General features: G+C 37.9%; 1 protein-coding gene across 4 annotated transcripts in view; it reads left to right on the top strand.

Annotated features, from left to right (window-relative positions):
- Positions 1-23,702, top strand: part of TMTC1 (transmembrane O-mannosyltransferase targeting cadherins 1) — a 284,735-nt gene that overhangs the window by 148,938 nt on the left and 112,095 nt on the right. For 3 of the 4 annotated variants that reach the window (XM_077170430.1, XM_077170429.1, XM_077170432.1), the window contains 2 exons: positions 6,928-7,049; positions 18,693-18,860. In XM_077170430.1, the coding sequence (XP_077026545.1) occupies positions 6,928-7,049; positions 18,693-18,860 (290 nt within the window). The remainder of the gene's footprint in view (positions 1-6,927; positions 7,050-18,692; positions 18,861-23,702) is intronic. The other variant, XM_077170433.1, reaches the window with a different exon arrangement.

Below are 23,702 nucleotides of genomic sequence, written 5' to 3'. Positions count from 1 at the left end.
AAACTATAGGTTGAAAACAAATCAAACAAAAAAACTCTATGCAAATATTAAATCCAGAACCACAGACCAGAAATCTAAAATGTTAGTTTGTGAATACTCTGATTTTAATCTGCCTCCAGCCCTCTGTTCATTAGTACATCTGGCAGTGCCTCTTGGCAAAGAAAGTTTGGCATGGAAAAAAGCAATGTTTAGATTGGCTGGGAGAAGACACAGAATGTACAAGCCTACTTTTGTCTCTGAGGGAGTATAATTTCTTTATTCATTTCCCCTTTTAAAATTTTTCTCCCCATGCATTTATGAGTAAATTTCAGAGCTCATGAAAGTGAGGAAATGATATCACCAACTTGAGCCAAGTAGAGTATGGGTTGGCAGCTGTGCTTTTGAGCTCCTGAACCTAAGTCGCTTTCTGTCCCAGTAGGGCTTATCCTGTGGATTTAAGATTAGGGGAAAAAAATTGTAAGTGGCACATTTCCATGTCTGCATTTGAGATGTGAATTGTGCTCCTGTCTCGGGCAGATCATCCTTAAGCCTTTTGTGGTGTGACATTGTGACTATTTGTACCTAAATCCTGGTTGACTATATAACAACCAAGAGATGTGGCAGCTGTGACTGAAGCTCTTAGAATCAGTTGTTAACTTTTCTTTTCTCCCCATCCCCACAGTTCCTCTTGTCACCTGTATTGCTGTCATGGAATTCAGATTCTAGATCTTGTTTGAGTCATAAGAAATGGTCTGTTGCATTTGACTGTCACATAGCAGTTAAAATTCATAATATGTTCTTCTCTCTCTGACTACTAAGAGATTGATCTCAGTCTCATTTGCCAGATAAAAAGGTAACCCAGATTCATGTTTGTCTTTATTGTTTTTATCCAATGTTTAAATTTTCTGTAACCTCATTGGCCATAGAAAATGTGGTTCATCCAAGGGATGAAACCTAATGGAAATACAGTGATACATAAATGAGGCCAAGTCAGGGGGATGCTGGAGCCAGCCTCTACCATCTCACAGGAGCCAGAATTGTGACCCTTTTTTTGAATCTTCTGTCCCCATACGTTTTTGCTCTATGCTGATCAGTCAGGGTCCCCACAGGAAACACATGGTGCTGCCACACGATGATTAAAGGGACTCTATGAAGGAACCATTTCCAGTAAAGTAGACATGATTAGTGGAACCAACATGCAATAGTGACACTGACCAGTTCAGACAATTCTATTACCTAAAACAACCAAGGTCTTTCTATCCATCCTTTAGCTTGGCACTCCTCATTTTGGTCTTGCAAGCATCCTTTTTGGAGTCTGAGTTGATGTTTTGAGAGTGAGGTCAGTCCTCCATCTGTTGGATGCAGTCTGTATTATCATCATGCTTGTTGGCATCATAATTATAAGGGCTTTTTGTGTACTTGAAGTTTATTTAAAGCTTGATGCTTTAAATAAACCTGAACCTCTGATTTGCTCCAGTGGAGAGTCCTTCATATATTTTCTGTTGACTGCACCAGGGGTGTTAAGCTGCAGAAAATTCTTAAAATATACAAAAAACCTTAAGAAGAGCCCATGTTGCTGAGTTTAGCAGAAGAAAGACCTGAAGTTGTGTACAACCTTGAGTAAGACTTCTCAGAGGACCAATGCAATAACCCTCCCTGACAATTTCACTGATTTGTAGCTTCAGCTGTTTGTAAAGGGCCAAACGTCTGAGACTCATATGAATTTACAACGGGGAAAATAATACTTATCCCCAGAGAGTTGCTGTGAAGATTAAATTCGATTATACTTCAATTTGCACAAATTTGAATTGCATGTTTCAGGATTCCTATTTGGGAATCACATAGCCAGAGAATGAGTGGCTAGCTGCCCAACACCCCCATCTCAAATTCAGAACAATCCTTTATGAAAGAGGAGACTGCAGTCAAATGAAATGACAGTGGATTTCAGTTGATTAAAGTGGCTTGACATCCTCAATTAAAAAGAACTTCCATAATAATGAAAATAAAGTATTTGAAAAATGTTACTGACCCTGAGCAAGAAGGTCATATTGCCATGCAAGACCATGTAGTAGTAAGTACCAATGAAGAGAATTAGAAAAGTGCCAAAGTATGTATATATCATGATTTAAAATATCTTAGTAATATTGGTCAACTCTGCCTGACCTTTGTTAGATACTACTGGATACTCCAGGACAAAGAGGACTTTTCATCTCAAAGTAATGTTGCAAATCGTGTGTTTTAGAGTTACCAAAAGTAAAAGATTATCCTAATGGGAATTTCCTAAAATGTTGATACGAGTGTTTGAAGATCCCAGTGATATATATGCAGCCTTAATCACTGGTCTTAACTCTTGCAATACATGAGTGCCTAATATATATGTACCAAATATCTAGACAACAAATTTGATAGGAGGTGTACCTCCCATCAAGGAATTCATAGGCTAACAGAGGAAATAGGCACATGAACAAATGCAAAAAAGAGAGTCTAAATAAGCAGACATTCAGCCATGCCAGTTGTCAACTTGGCAAATGCCTTAATCCCAGAGCTGAAGGGGGGGAATTGTACTTTCATAAGCTTCCCTGAAGATTGATAAATTGGAGGCAGACAGCTAAAGCCTGGGAGTTGCCAAATAAATCCTTAGTGTTGAAATATAATTGGACAGTCCATCCAACTATGAGAACATGCTTATGCCCTAAATGCATTATACTATTTACCTGAAACTTGTTTAAAGGTGAGAGAAAAGATGATAATAATATGATGATGATGGATAATTACTATAATGAGGCCTATTTTCTGCCTCTGGAAAGGAAATAGTCTACAGTAGATGTTGTCTGGAGCAGGGAGGAGCCCTCTTCTCATGCACACTCACCTCCATACTGCTGGCCCCAGTGCCTGGGTGTGTCTGTAGGTGTGTCTTCTGTGTGTTTGGGTAGATGTCCCCATCTAGGAACTGTTCTTTGGAAGGTGAACCAAGAGTAAGAAGGGAAGGAAATAAATCAGAAGCTACCGAGCTGTACTCAGGGCTCTGGAGCTGGATTTCCTCTGAGGTAGTTCATGGTTCTGCTGTTCCCTCAACTGCCAGTCTAGCTGTGTGGCTGTGCTGCTGGGGGGCCGAGTGACTCTGGCTCCACACTCGGTCACCCTGGACAGCCTAACAGGGGTTTTGAGAGAAGACATTTACCTCTTTGCCGCTCAAAGGGGTGCTTTTCTGTATCTCCCAAGCTGGAAAAGGAAAGTCAACTCAAATGCCCATCATAGGCAATCTATCACATCATTATTTCAGATCCAACAGGTATCCATACCTTTTTTTTTTAAACTGTTCATCATATTAAAACTCAGAGAAAAATTAATTTTTCTACAGTTGCACAATCAGATAAATAATATACCTTATTAATTTATGGTATTACTAGCTCTTTTAATTCTCATGTCTCTTCTCTTCTTGGTGTTAGGAATAGGTAATTTTGTATTGGCCTCTTTCCCCAGAATTGAATGGACTCTGTGTACTTTGGGAAGTGCCACAAATTCCCTCTTGTTCCTCCCTCATATTTTATTTGAGTTTCATCTGAGTCTACTGGGCTGGAAAAGAAAGCTATAAATTAATTAGCCAATTTTATCACATCCGTGATCTATGGGACACAAGATTGGGCTCCCTTCCAGTCTTTCTCATTTGGGGAAATTCACCATGTCTATGACATAATTTTTCCTAATTTTATAACTTTCTGTTTGGCAGATTGACTTGCAGTCTAAAGAAATATGTTCTTTAATATTATAAGTCTCTCTTGATTGAACAGAGAGAGGAAAGGAAAGGGTATTATGAATATTTTAATATAATGATAAAGAATTATCCATGAATATTCTTTTACTCAAAATAAAATAATAAAACTTCACTGAGTTGGACACTGTGCCAGAATCTTCCAATGAATATTTAATAATGAAGGAAAACACCTCATAAGACCAGCCCCTCTGGTAGCAGTAGGGAGTGGCGGGCATTAATGAACTCACAGTGCACCACTGCATTAACATGGCCTTTCAGAGCTCAAGAATTCTTTGTAATGAGCTTTGAACCTCACTTTTCTCCTTTCTCAAATGAGGGACCTAAAGACACCGAGCCTTCCTGTTCTAGTTTGCTAGCTGCCAGAATGCAATATACCAGAAACAGAATGGCTTTTAAAAGGGGGAATTTAATAAGTTCCTAGTTTACAGTTCTAAAGCCGAGAAAATGTCCCGATTAAACAAGTCTGTGCTGATAGCAGAGCCAGGACTTAAATTCTGATAATCAGCTCAGGATCCTGGGCTTTTCTGCCTATTCATGAGGGACTCATCAGTAACTCCCCGTTGTTGTAAGTAAAGGTCATCTCCCCAGCAGGGCGGATAAGACCCTCATGTTCTGTTTCCCGCCTACATGTCTCGTTTTCTTCCCTGCCTATACAATCTGTATCCTCTGTCTGGAATGATCTTTGCTGTGATCACCCACCTCCTTCCCCCACCCCCCCACCAATTTTGTCTCCCTCTAGCATTTATTCATCATTCAAACCTACATTATCACCTCCACCAGGAAGCCCTCACTACCCCTTCCCACACAATTATTTTATTGCCTGGTATATTTATTCATTTATTGATTTACTCAATAAATATTTCTGAGTGCCACTGAGCACCAGACACTGAGAATGAATTATGTACCAGAGAGCACAGCTTGTGAGCTCCCTGTCCTCCTGGAATTTTCAGCCTATTGCGGAAGACAGACGCTAACAGAGTAAACTCACAGATAAATATGCAATTACGATGATCACCATGAAGGAAATACTCTGCTTGGAGCTTGAAAAACTTGATGAGGGAACCAAATGAGCATGGGCATTTTAATTTTTAATTTGTGCATCAGTCTCCTGGAAGAGATGGAAAGCTCCTTGGTTCTCACCCATCTCTACATCTCCAACAGAGGGGGCACCGTGGGGATCCTACCCACTGCAGGGGCTTGGAAGGAAGTGCCAGGGGATGGGGGGTGGGGTGCATAGGTGCCTCAGGGTGGAGGCATCTCCCACGACTGGCTGCTGAAGCAAGGAGGGTGGCCTTGGGTCAGGCAAGACCAGGTTATGTTGGAGGCGAGAGGGTCACACCTGTTTCAGATACTGATGAGGGCTGTTCTCTAGTAATCTCACATCTGACCGTCCAGGGACATGGAGAGTCACACAATCTGAATTTTATTTGCACCTGCACTTGCCTTTAACTCTAGAATTAATGAGTAGAGTGTATTACTCTCTCTTTGGCAATCTCTTTGGGAAGACACGTGATTGTGAAAAATATGTCAGCCTTTGAAAAGTCAAAAGAAATATTAAACTATTTCTAAAAATTAAAAGTGCACCTATAAAAAAGGGAACATCAACCCACTACTCAGTAATAGATTCAGAATTAATGAGTAATGCTCAGCAGATAATCAGTGTGGGATTTATTTTAAGTTTTCGTAAAAAATACTTGCCTTTGACATCACAAGATCCTCATGAAGGGGTTTATCATTTTTTTTAAGTACATTAAGTTTGGGAACAAAAGGGTACTTTATAAACTCAAAGTATAATCTAAATTACAAAGATATATAGCAGCTTTTACATAAAATGAACTTGCTTTTTCTTTTTTTTTCTCCAAGTTTAGTAAACCGTAGAAATATATCATCTTATCACATCAATTTTAGTTGAAGCTTTGCTATGTTAGCTATTTTTGTCTTTCTTTTTTAATCTAAAGGGCATGGTTCCTTTAGGTAAAAAATTAGATCATTGCTTACAAACTTAATTAAGGGCAACTGTATAAATTACAGTCATTTGTATTGGATTTGCTTTCAGAAATTTCATTATTTTATATGTTGTAGCCAGTAAAACAAAGATCTTAATAAAATCAGAGGACAAATACTCCAAGATGTTTGCAGTTCTTAACTTTGTATACTTAAAAGTATTTATAGTTTGCATTGAGAAGTCTGTTTTATATCTTCAAAATTCTTCTATTTATTTTTTATAATTACTAATAGGTTATTTTAAATGTTTGAGAAAATGTTAAAAATCTTAATATGAAAAGCTCTATTTAGTTTGTTATTTTTTTTAGAAAAGAAAAAGGTAATGCCATCTAATATATTAAGATCTGTTTTAAACAGGCCCTCTTCAAATGCTTCTATACTCTCTATAAACTTGGAAATAAAGGCTAATTTTACATTGTCCACTATAACATGTAATTAGTAATAAACAGAATTTTTCCTATTATACAAGAGAAAATTTTTTACAAATTATTTACAATATAAGAAAAGGTGGCTTGCCAATTTAATGAATTATTGTAATGATTTTTGATTCCAGAAAGTTTTCTGAAATAAATAGTTGTTTACTAAGTTAATTTGAAAGGGGCCAAGAAACTCTTCCACTCAAATGATCTCCCTTAACTGGTGCCTCAAATTTTGCCATTAGCACTCAACTTCTTTATACTAAGCTTTTCTTCTCCTGGTAGGCTCTTTTCTTATTTTTTTAATGCATTCTATTTGTGAGAGGACAATAAATTAAACTCTCTGTGATGCCTTAGTGTGATTGATTTTATCCAGCTGCTTTGCTTCTTGGAAACCGGCGCCTGAGGAGGTTGGCTGGGGAGAGGTGGGTGATTCTGAAAGGGGCCAGAAACAAGAAGCAGGACTACAGGGGGGCCAGCCAAGATTCAAGTATAATTGGCACTGATTATAATGTGCAAATATCCGATGTTTCTGGTGGCAAATGTGTGTCTGAGGTACATGTGAATGTTTGGGTGTGCCAGAGGTTTTAGCCTGAAGGCTTCTCCATTAAATCCAGCATGCTGATCAAAAGGTTTATGTTGGTCTAATTTATTCAGTCCGTCAATGAAAACTTAGAATGAAAGAGATGGTTGAATGCTGGCTGAGTGGAGTTAAGCAAAAATTAATTTGTCCTTCACTCTTGTGTGTTTCAGAGACTGGAGCACAAGGAAGTTTTAGTGGGCTTGTTGTTCCTGGTTTTCCCGTTCATTCCCGCCAGCAATCTCTTCTTCAGGGTGGGTTTTGTGGTGGCGGAGAGAGTCCTTTACATGCCTAGGTAATTATTGCCATGATTTCCTCTTTAACGAGTCCTGCCCTCTGTCACCAACATTTATAGTTCCAGGGAGACCATCTTTTTATGTATGTATAACAATTAGATCCTTGTGGAGCTAAGGTTTTTATTGCCTCAGCTTTGAACACAGCCACACAGAAGGCTGGATGAGATCAAGTTCCTGCACAGTGACTCTCGCTTCTAGTGGTTCATCTCTAGTTGAAAGCTCTGCAGTGCAGTGTGAAATATTGTCTTGTGTATATTCAGGATTTTAGCAGGAATTGTTTACTATAACATCTTTTTTCCAAACAACTATGCCTTATTAAAGATAATTATAATAATTTTCTAGAAATATTTGTTTACTTACATAAAGCTACTCATTATGTTAAGTAGCATGGTTGTGATTTTCTTCCTATTTTCTCCTTCCTTTTTTCCTTCCTTTCTCTGTTCTTCCCTTCCTTCCTTCCTTCCTTCTTCTGTCTGTATTTCTTTGTTCTTTAACTCAAAAGGGAGAACAACCTCAAGAAAATTTGCCCTTGAGAAAAGAAATGCATTAAAATGTATGATGAGTATTCAGATTTGTGTGATTACATAATACCATTTAGCTCTGAATATTGAAATTGTGCTGAAGCTCATCTGTCTCTTATCTTATTCAAATGCCATCATTCCAAGGCCGTGCTTTTCAGATATCTGGGGATGACCCTGAATCAGGAGACAGTCTTGGTTCTGCCACTTACCAGATGTGTGCCCTTGAGCAGACATGAAGCTTTTGTGTGCCCAGGTTTTCTCATTTTTAAAATAGGGATTTTAGTAAGCACTTCCTAAAAGTACATGATTTTATGAAGGCTGTACAAAAACGAACTTTTCTAAAAGGTGGTATTATAAACCAAAATATCAGAAGGAAACTATTATTTTTTATTTATGATATTGAGCTATAAATTTTTACACTACCATATAATTTACAAATGAATTTCACTCCTAATCTTTGATTCTCCCCAAGTCAAGTATATAACAGCTTTCTTGAGACCCTGCAATATTTTGTTTTCACTTGATTAAGGGAAAGGTAGTGCCTAATTTAATGTTTGCTTCCAGTTAAAATGGAGCCAAATCCTGGCCTAAGTGTTCATTCATATATGAACGCCATAGAAGTCATGTTCACCCTCACAAGGCCAGGGTGATGTCCCATCATTCCCAGGGGGTCTAATTTGGCCATTTTACAAGAAAAGCCCAGCGAAGAGTGCTCTTCCATCACTGCCTTTATGCCTAACAACGAACAAGGCAGTTAGGTTAAATCTTCCGGCTTCTGTTCTCCCTCCATCCTAACTTAGAAAAGTCCCAAAATACCACCTGCCTCTCACTTGTGCTTTGAAATCTGTGGATAAAAGGGACAAAAATAGGCTATTTATTAAGTACTGCATGATTTTAGGGTCAGAGTTTTATCTTCAATAGAAATTGGAATTATCTTTTCTTCTGGTGATAAATGCTAGTTTGCGGCTGTCCTTTTTGAACAGGCAGGAGAGTTTAGGCTTAAATCATTCTTTTTCAGAAATTTTGCTCTCTTTTTCTTATCCTGAGAGAAGCACATAAATTTGTGAATATTTTTGTGTGTTTTTAAAAAAACTACCTTAAGGTGCTATAGTGGACTGAAATTTCTTAGAATTGATGAGGCAAAAATAGTCAAGAGTTCTCAAAGTCATGGGATGTAATTGGATACTCATTTACGTGCCAGATTAAGGGTAATTTATCCAATCTAGTGCCAAAGAGAAAATTCTTAAACTGCTTTAAGAAAACTTGAATAAATAGAGAGGAGGAAAAAATAGATAAGGAAAAAGCGAAGGCAGAAACAATATTGTAGAATAGAACTGATTACAAATAACTGAGACTATGGAAGGGGAAATTAGATAGCATGCAGTTAAGAGAAGAGAAAAAAATTTTTAATTCTTTTATTCTTGAAAGTGTTGTGTTTGTGCTATATAATCCCTCAGTTTATGGGCATATGGGCACATGAGACATGGGAAATTTGAAAAAAAGTGTCTTCTTTCATTTTTAATTTTGAGAAAAATCTTCATGATATTTACTAATTTAAAATGGATATTTTAATCTTAATTTTTTTTTTTTTTAACATGGGCAGGCACCGGGAATCGAACCCGGGTCCTCTGGCATCACAGGCAAGCATTCCTGCCTGCTGAGCCATCGTGGCCCACCCAGATATTTTAATCTTATAAGTATTACTATTGAAACAATACTGTATTATCTATTTCTCAGGATGCAAAATGAGAATTCTTACCTCTGAAGTAACACAGCCTCTGCCATATGATATTGGGTGCCCCTTCTGAAGAGCCATCTATGTTTATGCTTTTTCTGATTTTCTGTAGAATAGTGATGATTATTTCAGAGTGAATCAAAATTTTTCCAAGTATTAGAATCAACAACATCATTTAAAATGGAAAGAAACTTACTTTAGCAAATTTTGTAGGAAGAACACTAAACGGGAAATCAGTATACTCCAGTCTGCCACTGCGTGCCTAGTAATCGCGACAGAATCTTTAAAGTGTGCCAAGCTACTGTTTTTGCTTCTAAAACAAGAGAGTTGACCTTGTTCAGTGGTTCCCAAATGCCAGCTGGAACTCCATGTTAGTGTTTTCATTGCTCTGTGGCCAACTCAAGGGAAGAAGAAAGAAGGAAGAAAGACAAGAAGTGGGTTTTTCATACAAACTGTGTAGCTTTAGAATGATGACATTAAGATTAATATCTGTATTAATTTAAAATAATTTTACATCTTTTCCAAATTGTGGTATTAAAATATCTTTTCTCTGATGACCTAGTGTTGAGTCTAGAAGGTTGGAGACAACCCTCAGTCAAGTCCTCCTTCCTCACCTGACATTGCCATTTTTGGAAATTTTGTAGGTTTGAGTAATCAAAAGCTCTGGTAACCACATTTCTGCATGATCTCTAAGGTTCCTCCACATAGCAAAGTTCAGCTGTTTTGTGATTCAGAATAGCTTTGTAGAAAGCATTAAAGTTCTGCTTCAGAATACCATGGGGTAAGCATGGGAATATTTAACTGTGCTAACATGAACAGTTCCAACCAGCCCTTTGAGACCTCGAGTGAGAAGAGGGTGTGAGATCTTGAAGCTAGAGCTCATCCAATGAGGGCTGCCCTCAAAGGCAGTGCCCATGGAGGCAGGGTCCTCGGGCGGTCCCAGACTGCTGGTCCATCACCCAGGTATCATGGGGGTCATATGATGTGAAGGTCAGGATCAGGAAGGGAAGCAGGAGGACTTTACAATTGAGTGTGTTATAAAACTAGAGCCGTAGATCATGGACAGGCATAACATAAAACAGATCAAGCGTTGGATTGAAGAGAGTTGAGAGGAGCTTGAGGTGCATGTGGACTGAAGACCAGATGGCCAGACCATGGCAAGATTGAACGGTTCTTCACTGGACTGGATTCATGGCCATAATATATGTCTGTTATATCCTAAATGGAAACGGGGATTTGAAAGTAAAATTTTAAGAGCATTGTTTGGATGTGGGTGAGGCTAAATAGTTTAATATCTGTGAAAAAGGTCAGCTGTGTGAGGTGATTTTAAGCCATTATTTCAATCTATCAGTACAAATGAAGGAATAGGTGAGTCAAGGTCAAAGGGAATCAATGCAGCTTAGGTGACGGTCTCTCCTTCATCCCCCTCCCTTTCTTTCTTCCTCTTTTGATTCTACAGATCTCTTCATTTGTTTTCTAACCACTAAAATGAACAACCCTAGTTTAAGAGATTAAAATTCTGAAGATTATGAAATGTGCTTCTATAGGGCAGAGGAGAGAAACTAAACTGTAGATAAACACACACCAGTGTCCTGCACAGTTGGCTGTGGCTTTGCCTGGGAGATCTGGGTGGACCCAAATGTTACTGAGTTTTAGCTCTTTTCCATCAAGGCCCCTTGTGATTGGTGACTTTATTTCTTTCCTTTTCATTTGGATTCTGCACAGGGCAGTACATTTTAAATCAGTGATTTCTGACTCAAATTTTAGTGTTCTTAAAAAATTCTTCTCATTCTCTTAGAAATGTTGATTGCCTTGTTCCCCTGAGGGTAGCAACCATCATTTTATATACCTTTATTTTCTCATATTGTCCAGCACAGTGGATCCTTGATAAAAGAGTGTGGTATGGGATTTAAAGAACACTGGACATGTGATAGGCCATATGCCAATGCAGTCAGATTCATATTGATGCAGGGAAATAGATGAGTGGGCAGAAGCAAATAATGACTAGTCCTTTATGCTTTTTCTTTGAGAGTGTAGATGCTGACTTCAAGGTTATGGTGGTTTGTGTGAGAAGAAATGATAGATTTCAGTTCTAGATATCAGTATGCTAGGAAGGTAGAGAAAAGATTGTTTTTCCTAACTTTTAGAAGTAGCTTTAGAGTCTTTTGAGAGCTTGACTTTGGCTAGAAGGCAACCCCAGGCTCAGATAGAAAATTTTAGTGTGAACCAGACTAAGAAGGAAGGAAGCCAAGCCTGGAGTACAAGCCCCTGGAGGAGAAACATCCCACACCCTGAATATGGACAGTTTCCTGGTGATATAATTGTAGGTCTTGTTATTTCCAGGACCGCCTTGGACTGGTTCATCTTTAATTTCATCTTTGTATCCATGTTGGTTTCTGATACCTTAAATAGCAGTGGTTCAACTACATTATGGAGCCCCTGTTATGTGCCAGGAACTTAAGGTGCAAAAGTTAATAAAATGCTACTCTAGCACTAAATAATCGCTTAACACTTAATGTTTTATTTCTCATCAGAGTTGAATACAAAGGCTTCCTCAGCATGCATTTATTCACCAAAGAGATTATACTTTGTATTATCTTTGCTTTCACAAAGATAGACAATGCAGGGCAGAGAAAATTTGAAATGGATGTAAGAGAAGATTTGTTTAAGTGCTTATTGGCTGTGGTGGTCTATAAAGACACACTACCATAAACTCATGGCTGCATCTATTTCACATATTATTGGTGTGTCTTAATTTGTGCAATATTTTCTTCCATAAAAATGATGTGTGAATCGAAGCTTTTTGTAACAAATAACGTATAAGAAAATTTGCTGTTTTAAAGGGGTTTTTGGTGAATGTTCTGGTAAGACAATTTCATGTAAATTAGACATTTGGGTTGAATCTGGATGTTGATAAATTGGATTTGCTTGAAGTATATTTACAGATCAAATCCCATATTGCTGTTTGGCTAATAATGTATTTGCTAAAGCATACATGTACACACAAATACTGCACTTGAAAACACCAATACCTTGCATAAAATAAGATCTTATCATCAGATATTTGTCCAGGTAAAGAATTACTTAGGGATATGTTTCCTCCAGGCTGTATTTCCTGGGTTTAACCAAATAAAAAACATGTTTTTAATAATTCATGTTGTACAGTTTAAAAGTTTTAAATTGTCTTAGAGCGGAAGATATAGTCAAAATAGAGGCTTAATAGATAAAATGGAGCTTAATAGGTAAAATGGCAGCATTGCTCTTAAGTTAAGGAAAAAATGTGATATTCTCTTACGTATTGGGGAGAGATCTTAAGAAAGCTTGAGTCTGAAACATTAAGAAATTAGGGGAAAGTTTTCCTTGTATATGAAAATATGAACTGCACAGTGTGTATAAATTATAAGTACTAAGTGCTCATTAGCTTAAACACACTATAAAATCAGAGAAATTGCCTGTCTGAAAATTAAGGAAATGCATTTATAGCATGTATTGTTTGGCATGTGTGATAGAAATAAGGTGGACAATTTTCAAATCACAGAAAGATGTAGTTTGGCAGTTCCTCAAAAAAGTTAACATAGAAACACCACATGGCCCAGCAATCCCACTCCTAGGTATATACCCCAGAAATTGAAAGCTATGACTGAAGTAGATACTCGTACACCGATGTTCATGGTGCCATTTTCACAATGACCAAAAGGTTGAAAGGACCCAAGATGAAAAGATAAGCAAAATGTGATATATATATATATATATATATATATATATGCAATAGAATATTATTTAACCATAAAAAGGAATGAAGTTCTAATACATGCTACAACCTGGCAGAATCTTGAAAATTTTATGCTGAGTGAAATAAGCCAGACACTGAAGGACAAGCATATGATTCCACTTAAATGAAATATCTAGAATAAGGAAATTCATAGAGATAGAAAGTAGATTAGAGGTTCCCAGGGGCTCGGGGCAGGGCAGTATTGGGGAGTTATTGCTTAATGGGTACAGTTTCTCTTTAGGTTAATGAAAAGTTTTGATAATGGATTGTGGTGATAGTAGCACAACACAGTAAATGTAATTAATGCCACTGAATTGTACAATTAGAAAAATGGCAATATTTTATTTTATGTATATATATGTTACCACAATAAATTTTTTAAGAAAGGAAGATGTATACTTCTTTGGAATACCTGACCTGCATCTTTTGTACCTTGTGTATATGGCAAACAAATCAGTTTAGAATTGTATGTAAATTCTCCTCGGTGCCTAATTTGCATATGGCAGCAAGCTTGGTTTAATTCTTGGGAAAATACGTGAGGTTCTTTGAGCCAGTAGTGGCCAGTTGGTTCAGTGACTCAAAAATGAATAATCAGTAGGGCGTCCTCAGATTTACAACCCTGATGAACTTCCATCTGTCTGTTCACTAAGGAATGTTCATTCTTCTAAGGAAGATTTAAAGATTGACAGGAAAAAAAATTGGCCTGGAACTTGGGTAGCATGTGAATAATTACTACTCATCGTCCTGTTTTGTAGCTGCGTCCTTGCCTAGTTCTTACCTGTGTCGTTCACTACACTTCCAGTTCTTTCAGCAAAGACTGTGACTGTCTGTTCACTCTGGTCTCCCTGGTACCTAACTGAGTGCTTGCCACTTATTAGGTAATGAAGGAAAGTTTGTGTTGGAGTAAGTGAATGAATAGATGCATATAAAGTGGTGTTGCAATTATAATGTAAGCGACTTTGATCTGTGGTGAATTAAACTAAAAATTTGCCAAATTAATCATACCTCTTCTAATAAGCAGTTGTATATATAGTGTGCCTGCCTAGTGAGGCAGTATGCATGTCCCTCATTTTTTCCTGCTGCTGCATCCCTGGAATCACAAGACATTTATCCTGGTTCAGGCAGCAGTTTCAGGTGCAAACCCTCTACCCAGAGGATGAGGTTTTATGTTTTGTTTTGTTTTTCCCAGCCTCTATTTCTGCTTTAAAGACTGTTGTCATTTGCACAAAGGGGAAATTTACTTCATAGAGTTGTTCTGCATGACAATTTGGTATGAATTCCCCAATCAAATTAAGTAATTTTGATTTTTGTAGGAAATTATTCTCCAGTATTTTCCTAAGTGTAATGATATAAATTTATGTAAGATTGGGAGTTTTTGAAAATGATAAAATGGTAAGCTTGTGTCTGTCTTGTATAATTGATGTTATTTATAGATACTCTCAATGGTTGGTTGAGGTGGTTAAGAAGTTAAAAGGTAGAATTCAGTTCTACTTAATATCAAAAAGATTCTCTTTGTTGCATATAATTGAACAAAAAGTAAAGCCATAGCAAATATCATAAAATACTTGGCCCAGAGGTGGAATGTTGGTGTCTTTTTAGGTTGATGTAAATGGAAACGGGGAGTGTCGTTCTTTTATCACTTAAAAGCTTCTGGGCATGGTTCACAAAAGTACATTTGTACTATTTACACTTTGATTAACTGCTCTCAAAAGGACTGCTGCAGCAAGTAGAGAGAAGAGTTTTATTAACAGTACAGCAGTTGGCAAATTAGGCAACACCCAGTAAAAGCAGGTGTTCCAAAGGGATGGGGGTGGGGCGGACACTGGGAATTTATAATTCAGAAGAGGGGAAATGGTGATTGTTTGACAACTTCAGTACTAGCAGTTTATTGAAACATCAAGGCAGAAAGAAACTTGTCCAAAACTCAGTGGCCAGATCTTAGGCCTCTTTTCCTTGTCCTATTTCCTGTAAGCCTTGTTCTCCAAGCTGCATATTCCTGAAGTCTGATTGCGTCAGTTCCAGGCACTGACCTCCTGCACCAGCTCTGCCCGGACCATTTTGTGACCCAGGACCTGAGGGTCAGTTTATACTTCTTTTAACATTGCTCACCAAGTTCTCAACCACAGGTTTAAATGTTTTTCTTTAGATTTAACATAAGAGGATAAACATTGTTGATTTGCATTTCCTGCTAAATTCCCTTTGGATGTGCATCATACAAGTGCAGGTGAGAGAGCACTATAGGCTGAGTAGTTTGTCAGTAAAATTGTGTTCACAATTGGAGATACCAACCTGAGATCACCTCCGTGTGCATCTGAGTAGCTCTAGTCTCTGAGACAGAAGTGGTGCTTCTCAAGCATGCTTTCAAAATGCATCTTAGCACTGACCTAAACCAAACTTTCAGTAGCCAGGCTTCGGCTTTTGGTTCTCTGGATTATGGTTTTGTCAAGCATCAGTGGTTTGCACTGGCTCCTTTGTACTCTGTGTAGAAGACTCCAATCAGCAGCCCAGGTTTTTCCTTACAAGTTGGACTTTTGTTTCATCTCCCTGGAGGCCAAGAAAGCATATAGTTTCTTATTTGCTTGATGTTCTACTTTCAAAATTAGGACTCGCCCAACCCCTGGCTATGGAGAGGGCACTTCTACCCCCTGTTGCTGAGCTATGCGTTAAAGCAGATGTTGAAAGATGAAGTTTCATAACAAAACAGTGTCTTAATCTTTGTGATATTTGTGTCAATTTTTAAGAATGTGATACTCTCCAAGAAATTTGCAAGCCTAAGTAGAAATTATTTTATATGGCTTAACATTTCTTTAAACCATATGTCAATAAAGTATGTTATTTGATATAGATACCTGTGCTGAATGGAAAGGAATTGTATTCTCTTTCATTTTGATTGTAGCAAAGATCAACAAACAATGGCTCATGACCCAAAGCTGACCCACTGACTGTTTTTATAAATAAATTGTATTAGAGCACAACTAAGCCTATTCGTTTACATAATGTCTATGGCAGCTTTCCTGCTTCACAGACAGAGTTGAAGAGTAACAAAGGAGGCTTTATCACCTGAAAAGCCTCAACTATTTACTGTCTGTCTTTTACAGAAAAAGTTTGTTTGACCCCTTTGTTATGGCACAGCATGAGGGCAATGGGTATCAGGATGGAACTCAATTACTAGTTATTGGGGCTGTAGGCAGGTTATTCAACTCCTCTCGATTTTATTTTCCTCGTTTATGAAATGAGGATACTGAGGATTAAATCATGAAATTAAATACTTTTCCCGAGTACTAGCCTAATACCAGGCTCTGCAAATATTATATACAGGTCCGTATAAAATACTTAGCACAGTTCCTGGCACATAGGAAGTGCTTAATAAACATGAGTGTTTAAAATAACTAATTACTATTTTTGTTGTTGTTGTCATCGTTATTTTTCTGTCACTTTGTGAACGTGGCTTGGGAGTTGTGGAAGCCAGTGCCTTCCTTCCCCACTGCTCTGCCAGATGGCCACTCTGTTTCCCCTAAGGAGGCAGTCAGTGGCTACTGAGATTTTATGAATGGAGGAGTTGGAAAGAAAGTAGATGAAGCTATGTGATCAGGTGGGAGGGACACTGGAGTCAGCCAGCTAAGACAAACCCCCATAGCAGGACTGCATATGTGTGGGCTCTGGAATCTGACATTTCTGGGTTTGTATCTTTGCTCTCTTGTGTACTTAGATGTGTGACCCAATTCAGCAAATTATTTAGCCTTTCTCTTTTTCGATGTCTTCTTGAGTAAACATTAATAATAGTGAGTCACAGGGTTGTAAGGGTAAACTGATATCTTCCCTAGGAAGTGTTTGGTGCGTAAGATGTGTTCTATAGCTCTGGGTGCTGTTGCTTTATGTAGGTGCGGCAGGAAGACAGCTGGCCCCGGTGGCATGTGTGTCTGCGTGGTACACTCCCCTTGCGTTTTTTGCTTTGGCACTAGTAACTTCATGCCTGGCATGTGCAGAACTTCTGCCAGGTACTTAGTGCAATCAGATCCGATGCCTGGGGTTGGGGGTGCCGTGTCCTGGGCTTCCTTGTCACAAACCACTGCCACCCAGAGGAGGATAATTTACTGTCTTTCTTGGTCTAAACAATGAACCCTGAAACTTCAGGGAGCTGAACCAAGTGACCTAGGGACTTGAAGCATGGGATTGAGGGCTCTAAATTACATTACTTTCAAGTCAGAAACCTCAAGTACTTTTTTTCTTATTTTTCTACCTCTGATACCAAAGCATGCATGTTTAGAATGGTGAACGGAAAGACTGTGTAGGAAGGGTTGTATAAGACCAACCTCTTTCCGTAAACTGGAATTATTTGAGGGCAGAACCGGTGTTTTATTCATAATTGTATTTTTAGTGCCTACCATATTGCCAAGCATAGAATGAAAAATGAATGAATTAATTATTGAACAAGTGTATGGGCTCTATTCATTTTTGACTTCTTGTAGCATTAGTTTCTGACTATAATTTTGGATTTCCTTCCCCAAGCATGCTTCATTCTTGTGATATTCTATAATGATTTGTAATTGTAATCTTTGGAAAGAAACAAATTTTGACTAAAATGCACATAATAATGGGTACAAACGAAATGTTTACTTTCCTCTGAAGCCAATAGGCATGCAGGAGCCGTCTCTGTGGTTATACAGATGATATAAGGGGCAACATTCTTTCCTTAAGCCAAAAGTTTTTATATCAATATGTCAAACTTTCACTCAGATAACATAAGGAATTCATTGTGTCTGGCAGGAGAACTGATCCAGATTTAGCAAGAGAATTCTATCAATACATCTTGCCTATAATGAGCTCCAAGCTGTGCGGCTCAGGAGTCTGCCCAGGGGTGGATTTCCCTTCCTAATAAGGGCTTTGGCTGGCTGGAGTGGGGAGTATGCTGCAGGTCATCTCTGGGAACCAAGAGCTATGTCCCTGGGGGACCAACATCTCTTCCAGAACCAGCTAGGGACCTCTTGGAGACTGTCTCTCACAAAGCTGGACTTTCAGAAACCCCAACATCTTGTACTGCTAAAGTCACTTGGCAGCAAATTTGGACACATCTACAAACCAGGGATGTGAGGGAGCACAGTAGGAGGACCCAGACAGGATGGAGGTCAGGCTGGGAGACTTCTCATTATGCCCCAGCGGTGGAAATCCAGGGCAGTTTGGGTTCACAAGATGAACCAGTTACACATCGCTCTAATGTCAACAAGCTAGCAAACAACTCTTTAAAAAACTAGCATGGGGGGTGGGCCACAGTGGCTCAGCAGGCAAGAATGCTTGCCTGCCATGCCAGAGGACCCAGGTTTGATTTCCGGTGCCTGCCCACAAAAAAAAAAAAAAACAAAAAAAAACTAGCATGGGGGTGCACAGGTGACTCGGTAGTAGAATGCTTGCCTTCCATGAGGGAGATCTGCATTCGAGTCCCAAACCACGCACCCACCAGAAAGAGCTAACGTGATTGTTATCTCAGGCTGAGGAGTTGGTATTTGCTTCTCTAGCACAGAGCAAACTTTATTGGAAAGTTTATTTGAGATAAAATTGTTACAGGAAGCCCCTGGCACCCCCAGAGTAACCCTGCTTCTTCCATCCTGTTTTCCAGCATGGGCTACTGCATACTTTTTGTGCATGGATTGAACAAGCTCTGCACATGGCTGAACCGATGTGGAGCCACTACCCTGATTGTGTCCACCATGTTGCTGCTTCTGCTTTTCTCATGGAAAACTGTGAAACAGAATGAAATTTGGCTGTCAAGAGAATCCCTATTCAGGTATGTTTGATGGGTAAGACTAAATCTCTTCCCATTTATTTATTTTTAATGCGTATTAGTCTCCAAACAAGGTAGCATGGATATGGTAGTATATATTAATCCAGAAAATACTTTTTTTATAATGCTTTGAATAGAAGATATGATTTTAGCTTTGGTTTTTTTTTTTTTTTTTTATTTTTTATTAACGGAAAAAAGAAAAAGAAATTAACGCAACATTTAGAAATCATACCATTCTACATATGCACTCAGTAATTCTTAACATCATCACATAGATGCATGATCATTGTTTCTTAGTACATTTGCATCGGTTTAGAGGAACTAGCAACACAACAGAAAAAGATATAAAATGTTAATATAAAGAAAAGAAATAAAAGTAGTAGTAATAGTAAAAAACAACAACAACAAACAAACCAACAAGCAAACAAAAACAAAAAAAACCCTATAGCTCAGATGCAGCTTCATTCAGTATTTTAACATGATTACTTTACAATTAGGTATTATTGTGCTGTCCATTTTTGAGTTTTTGTATCTAGTCCTGTTGCACAGTCTGTATCCCTTCAGCTTCAATTACCCATTGTCTTACCCTGTTTCTAATTCCTGCTGAACTCTGTTACCAATGACATATTTCAAGTTTATTCTCGAATGTCCGTTCACATCAGTGGGACCATACAGTATTTGTCCTTTAGTTTTTGGCTGGATTCACTCAGCATAATATTCTCTAGGTCCATCCATGTTATTACATGGTTCATAAGTTTATCTTGTCTTAAAGCTGCATAATATTCCATCGTATGTATATACCACAGTTTGTTTAGCCACTCTTCTGTTGATGGAGATTTTGGCTGTTTCCATCTCTTTGCAATTGTAAATAACGCTGCTATAAACATTGGTGTGCAAATGTCCGTTTGTGTCTTTGCCCTTAAGTCCTTTGAGTAGATACCTAGCAATGGTATTGCTGGGTCGTATGGCAATTCTATATTCAGCTTTTTGAGGAACCGCCAAACTGCCTTCCACAGTGGTTGCACCCTTTGACATTCCCACCAACAGTGGATAAGTGTGCCTCTTTCTCCGCATCCTCTCCAGCACTTGTCATTTTCTGTTTTGTTGATAATGGCCATTCTGGTGGGTGTGAGATGATATCTCATTGTGGTTTTGATTTGCATTTCTCTAATGGCCAGGGACATTGAGCATCTCTTCATGTGCCTCTTGGCCATCCATATTTCTTCTTCTGGTAGGTGTCTGTTTAAGTCTTTTTCCCATTTTGTAATTGGGTTGGCTGTCTTTTTGTTGTTGAGATGAACAATCTCTTTATAAATTCTGGATACTAGACCTTTATCTGATATGTCGTTTCCAAATATTGTCTCCCATTGTGTAGGCTGTCTTTCTACTTTCTTGATGAAGTTCTCTGATGCACAAAAGTGTTTAATTTTGAGGAGCTCCCATTTATTTATTTCCTTCTTCAGTGTTCTTGCTTTAGGTTTAAGGTCCATAAAACCACCTCCAGTTGTAAGATCCATAAGATATCTCCCAACATTTTCCTCTATCTGTTTTATGGTCTTAGACCTAATGTTTAGATCTTTGATCCATTTTGAGTTAACTTTTGTATAGGGTGTGAGAGATGGGTCTTTTTTCATTCTTTTGCATATGGATATCCAGTTCTCTAGGCACCATTTATTGAAGAGACTGCTCTGTCCCAGGTGAGTTGGCTTGACTGCCTTATCAAAGATCAAATGTCCATAGATGAGAGGGTCTATATCTGAGCACTCTATTCGATTCCATTGGTCGATATATCTATCTTTATGCCAATACCATGCTGTTTTGACCACTGTGGCTTCATAGTATGCCTTAAAGTCAGGCAGCGCGAGACCTCCAGCTTCGTTTTTTTTCCTCAAGATGTTTTTAGCAATTCGGGGCACCCTGCCCTTCCAGATAAATTTGCTTATTGGTTTTTCTATTTCTGAAAAATAAGTTGTTGGGATTTTGATTGGTATTGCATTGAATCTGTAAATCAATTTAGGTAGGATTGACATCTTAACTATATTTAGTCTTCCAATCCATGAACACGGTATGCCCTTCCATCTATTTAGGTCTTCTGTGATTTCTTTTAACAGTTTTTTGTAGTTTTCTTTATATAGGTTTTTTGTCTCTTTGGTTAAATTTATTCCTAGGTATTTTATTCTTTTAGTTGCGATTGTAAATGGGATTCATTTCTTGATTTCCGCCTCAGCTTGTTCATTACTAGTGTACAGAAAAGCTACAGATTTTTGAATGTTGATCTTGTAGCCTGCTACTTTGCTGTACTCATTTATTAGCTCTATTAATTTTGTTGTGGATTTTTCTGGGTTTTCTACATATAGTATCATATCGTCTGCAAACAGTGATAGTTTTACTTCTTCCTTTCCTATTTTGATGCCTTGTATTTCTTTTTCTTGCCTAATTGCTCTGGCTAGAACTTCCAACACAATGTTGAATAATAGTGGTGATAGTGGACATCCTTGTCTTGTTCCTGATCTTAGGGGGAAAGTTTTCAATTTTTCCCCATTGAGGATGATATTAGCTGTGGGTTTTTCATATATTCCCTCTATCATTTTAAGGAAGTTCCCTTGTATTCCTATCTTTTGAAGTGTTTTCAGCAGGAAAGGATGTTGAATCTTGTCAAATGCCTTCTCTGCATCAATTGAGATGATCATGTGATTTTTCTGCTTTGATTTGTTGATATGGTGTATTACATTAATTGATTTTCTTATGTTGAACCATCCTTGCATACCTGGGATGAATCCTACTTGGTCATGATGTATAATTCTTTTAATGTGTTGTTGGATACGATTTGCTAGAATTTTATTGAGGATTTTTGCATCTGTATTCATTAGAGAGATTGGTCTGTAGTTTTCTTTTTTTGTAATATCTTTGCCTGGTTTTGGTATGAGGGTGATGTTGGCTTCATAGAATGAATTAGGTAGTTTTCCCTCCACTTCGATTATGTTGAAGAGTTTGAGGAGAGTAGGTACTAATTCTTTCTGGAATGTTTGATAGAATTCACATGTGAAGCCGTCTGGTCCTGGACTTTTCTTTTTAGGGAGCTTTTGAATAACTAATTCAATCTCTTTACTTGTGATTGGTTTGTTGAGGTCGTCTATTTCTTCTTGAGTCAAAGTTGGTTGTTCATGTCTTTCCAGGAACCTGTCCATTTCTTCTAAATTGTTGTATTTATTAGCGTAAAGTTGTTCATAGTATCCTGTTATTACCTCCTTTATTTCTGTGAGGTCAGTAGTTATGTCTCCTCTTTCATTTCTAATCTTATTTATTTGCATCCTCTCTCTTCTTCTTTTTGTCAGTCTTGCTAAGGGCCCATCAATCTTGTTGATTTTCTCATAGAACCAACTTCTGGTCTTATTGATTTTCTCTATTGTTTTCATGTTTTCAATTTCATTTATTTCTGCTCTAACCTTTGTTATTTCTTTCCTTTTGCTTGCTTTGGGATTAGTTTGCTGTTCTTTCTCCAGTTCTTCCAAGTGGACAGTTAATTCCTGCATTTTTGCCTTTTCTTCTTTTCTGATAAAGGCATTTAGGGCAATAAATTTCCCTCTTAGCACTGCCTTTGCTGCGTCCCATAAGTTTTGATATGTTGTAGCTTCATTTTCATTTGCCTCTAGGTATTTACTAATTTCTCTTGCAATTTCTTCTTTGACCCACTTGTTGTTTAAGAGTGTGTTGTTGAGCCTCCATGTATTTATGAATTTTCTGGCCCTCCGCCTATTATTGATTTCCAACTTCATTCCTTTATGATCCGAGAAAGTGTTGTGTATGATTTCAATATTTTTAAATTTGTTAAGACTTGCTTTGTGACCCAGCATATGGTCTATCTTTGAGAATGATCCATGAGCACTTGAAAAAAAGGTGTATCCTGCTGTTGTGGGATGTAATGTCCTATAAATGTCTGTTAAGTCAAGTTCATTTATAGTAATATTCAGGTTCTCTATTTCTTTATTGATCCTCTGTGTAGATGTTCTGTCCATTGATGAGAGTGGTGAATTGAAGTCTCCAACTATTATGGTATATGTGTCTATTTCCCTCTTCAGTGTTTGCAGTGTATTCCTCACGTATTTTGGGGCATTCTGGTTCGGTGCGTAAATATTTATGATTGTTATGTCTTCTTGCTTAATTGTTCCTTTTAATAGTATATAGTGTCCTTCTTTGTCTCTTTTAACTGTTTTACATTTGAAGTCTAATTTGTTGGATATTAGTATAGCCACTCCTGCTCTTTTCTGGTTGTTGTTTGCATGAAATATCTTTTCCCAACCTTTCACTTTCAACCTATATTTATCTTTGGGTCTAAGATGTGTTTCCTGTAGACAGCATATAGAAGGATCCTGTTTTTTAATCCATTCTGCCAGTCTATGTCTTTTAATTGGGGAATTCAGTCCATTGACATTTAGAGTTATTACTGTTTGGATAATATTTTCCTCTACCATTTTGCCTTTTGTATTATATATATCATATCTGACTTTCCTTCTTTCTACACTTTACTCCATACCTCTCTCTTCTGTCTTTTTGTATCTGACTCTAGTGCTTCCTTTAGTATTTCTTGCAGAGCTGGTCTCTTGGTCACAAATTCTCTTAGTGACTTTTTGTCTGAGAATGTTTTAATTTCTCCCTCATTTTTGAAGGACAATTTTGCTGGATATAGGAGTCTTGGCTGGCAGTTTTTCTCTTTTAGTATTTTAAATATATCATCCCACTGTCTTCTAGCTTCCATGGTTTCTGCTGAGAAATCTACACATAGTCTTATTGGGTTTCCCTTGTATGTGACGGATTGTTTTTCTCTCGCTGCCTTCAAGATCCTCT

This window comes from Tamandua tetradactyla, chromosome 7 (genome assembly GCF_023851605.1).
Source record: "Tamandua tetradactyla isolate mTamTet1 chromosome 7, mTamTet1.pri, whole genome shotgun sequence".
Taxonomy (NCBI): Eukaryota; Metazoa; Chordata; class Mammalia; order Pilosa; family Myrmecophagidae; genus Tamandua; species Tamandua tetradactyla.
The sequence above is the reverse complement of the archived record's forward strand: the minus strand, read 5'-3'. Positions and strand labels throughout refer to the sequence as shown.